This window comes from Humulus lupulus, chromosome 8, assembly GCF_963169125.1.
Source record: "Humulus lupulus chromosome 8, drHumLupu1.1, whole genome shotgun sequence".
Lineage (NCBI taxonomy): Eukaryota > Viridiplantae > Streptophyta > Magnoliopsida > Rosales > Cannabaceae > Humulus > Humulus lupulus.
In genome coordinates this window covers 88,759,333-88,761,920 of record NC_084800.1, presented here as the reverse complement: position 1 = coordinate 88,761,920, position 2,588 = coordinate 88,759,333, and the positions used below count along the sequence as shown (strand labels likewise).

The following is a 2,588-nucleotide window of genomic DNA, read 5'->3' as shown; positions in this document are numbered from 1 at the left end:
ATCTTAGTTATCTTAGACAAAAAGCTAAGGTTGCTTGGATAAAAAATGGAGATGATAATGCTAAAGTTTTTCATGCGAGTCTTAAGAGAAGGAGGCAACAGAATACTATATACTCTATTAAAGATCAAAATGGAAGATGGATTGATGATCAAGAGGGTGTTATCAAAGCTTTTTTAGAATTTTATCATAATCTGTTGGGATCCGGTGGTACTAATAGAACTAGAGTTCACAAGAGAATTGTTCAAGCTGGATCAATGGTGACTAAAAGACAAGCTGATTGGTTATTGCAAGATTATACTGAAGAAAAGGTGGAAGATGCCCTGCATTCCATTCCTAATGATAAAGCTTCGGGACTGGATGGTTTTAGTAGTGCTTTCTTTAAAGATACTTGGGAGATAACGGGTAGTGAATTGACTGTAGCTATTCTGTCATTTTTTAACCCAGGAAGATTACTTTAAGAGATTAATGCTACAACAGTGACCTTGATTCCTAAATCGGTTTGCCCTGAATCTATGAGTGATTATAGACCCATCGCTTGTTGCAATGTGATCTATAAAATAGCTTCTAAAATAATTTGCAAGAGATTAAGGGAAGTACTTACACGAATTATTTCAGAGAATCAAAGTGGTTTTGTCAAAGGAAGGCAAATTGCTTATAATATTATGATTTGTCAAGACATGGTTCGGGGCTATAATAGAAGAAGTGCAAAATCAGCTTGTTTGTTCAAGATTGACCTTCAAAAAGCTTATGATACAATAGAATGGGACTTTCTTCGTGAGTTTCTTGAAGCTCTTAAATTTCCTCAAAAGTTTGTGAATCTTATCATGGAGTGTGTTACTACTCCCCGGTTTTCCTTCTCCATCAATGGTGCTCTTCATGGTTATCTCCAATCTAAGCGAGATTTAAGACAAGGCGACCAAATTTCCCCTATGCTGTTTGTTATAGGAATGGAGTATTTATCAAGGATCTTGTTCAAAAGTGGCTAAGGAGGCTAAGTTTCAATTTCACCCGAAATGCAAAAGTTTAAAGCTCACTCATCTTTGCTTTGCGAATGACCTTCTCTTATTCTGTAAAGGAGATTACAAATCTGCTACTTTTTTGCTGCAAGGTTTTAAGGTTTTTTCAAATTCCTCAAGGTTCAAAGCGAATGGTAGGAAATCTGCGGTGTATGGGGTAGGTATGGATTCTATTTCTCTTGATAGAATTGTGGATTTATCTAGTTTTTAGAAGAGTGATCTGCCTTTTCAGTATCTTGGCATGAAATCTTGTTCTAAAAAGATCTCTAAAGCTGATTGTGAATGTTTGGTGGATAAGATGATTAGTAGAATTAGGATTTGGAGTAGTAGGAATCTATCATATGCGGGTAGAATAGTTTTAATTAACTCAGTTCTGCTCACTATAAATTCCTATTGGTCGCAACTAGTGATTCTTCCAAATTTGGTCATTCAAAGGATTAACCAAGTATGTCGAGCTTATCTTTGGAAATGTTCTGGTTTGTTAAATGGCCCGGGCAATGTGTCTTGGAAAGATGTGTGTCGTACTAAAGTAGATGGGGGTTTGGGTTTTAAAGATATTGCCTTATGGAATTTATGTGCCATGGGCAAGCATGTTTGGGCTATATCCTCAAAGAAAGATAATTTATGGGTTAAGTGGGTGAGCTCTGTGTATATAAAGCGTGGAGAGTGGTGGGACTATGAACCACCCCTAAATGCTAGCTGGTATTGGAAGCGAATAGTTCAAGTGAAGAATAAAATCAAAGCAGTTTTTTCTCTCAAGGAATTTCATAATTTTAAGTTCTCTATTACTGCTTTGTGTTCGAAATTGCAGAATTGATCTTTTGGCATATGGAATTTTGCTATGATTTGGGATAGAGTTTGTGTTCCCAAACATAGAGTTATAATTTGGTTAGCCTTGCTTGATAGATTACGTACAAGATATTGTTTACAGAGATTTGGGAAAATTCAGTACATTTCTTGCTTACTTTGTGGGACTAGTGATGAATCTCATTCTCACCTCTTTTTCTCTTGCTGTTTTAGTTCTAAAATTCTGGTAGAAGTGCTGAATTGGAGTGGTATTATGTACAAGGGGCATGATCTTAAGGGCCTTTTGAAGTGGCTGGTGAAAAAGAAGTTGGCGCAAGGAAGAAGGAAAATTGTTTTCACCATTGTTTCTGTTATAGTTTATTTTATTTGGCAGAGTAGAAATAGTGCTCTTTGGGATCAAAATCTTCCCTCAATTGATACTATTGTAAAGAATATTATTCATTCTGTCTGTGTGAGATTACAGTACATGAATTTAGCCAAATTCAATAGGTTAGATCAAGATTGGGTGGAGGCTCTTTTAAGAGCTTGTAATTAATTGTTGGGTTGTTGCATTTTCTTTATAATTGTTTTTTGTAGTAATTCAAAGCTGCTGATTTACCCATAAAAAAATTCTAGAATTTATCCAAAATTCGAATTAATTAAATTTTGCAAAAAATAAATAAGTCAATTTAAATGAAATTTATCAACAATTAACCAAAATTAATTTAAATTCCATTTATCAACAATCAACTTAGTTTAGATTATTTTGAAAAATATTAATTTAAT

At 34.4% G+C, this 2,588-nt stretch overlaps 1 protein-coding gene across 1 annotated transcript; it reads left to right on the top strand.

Moving 5' to 3' along the window:
- The first annotated feature begins 512 nt into the window (after window positions 1–512).
- On the top strand, window positions 513–2,358 carry LOC133795785 (uncharacterized). The gene is made up of 4 exons (XM_062233245.1): window positions 513–879; window positions 1,076–1,173; window positions 1,279–1,718; window positions 2,037–2,358. The coding sequence occupies exons 1-4, from the start codon at window positions 513–515 to the stop codon at window positions 2,356–2,358; spliced, it is 1,227 nt and encodes a 408-aa protein (XP_062089229.1).
- The last annotated feature ends 230 nt before the right edge of the window (window positions 2,359–2,588 follow it).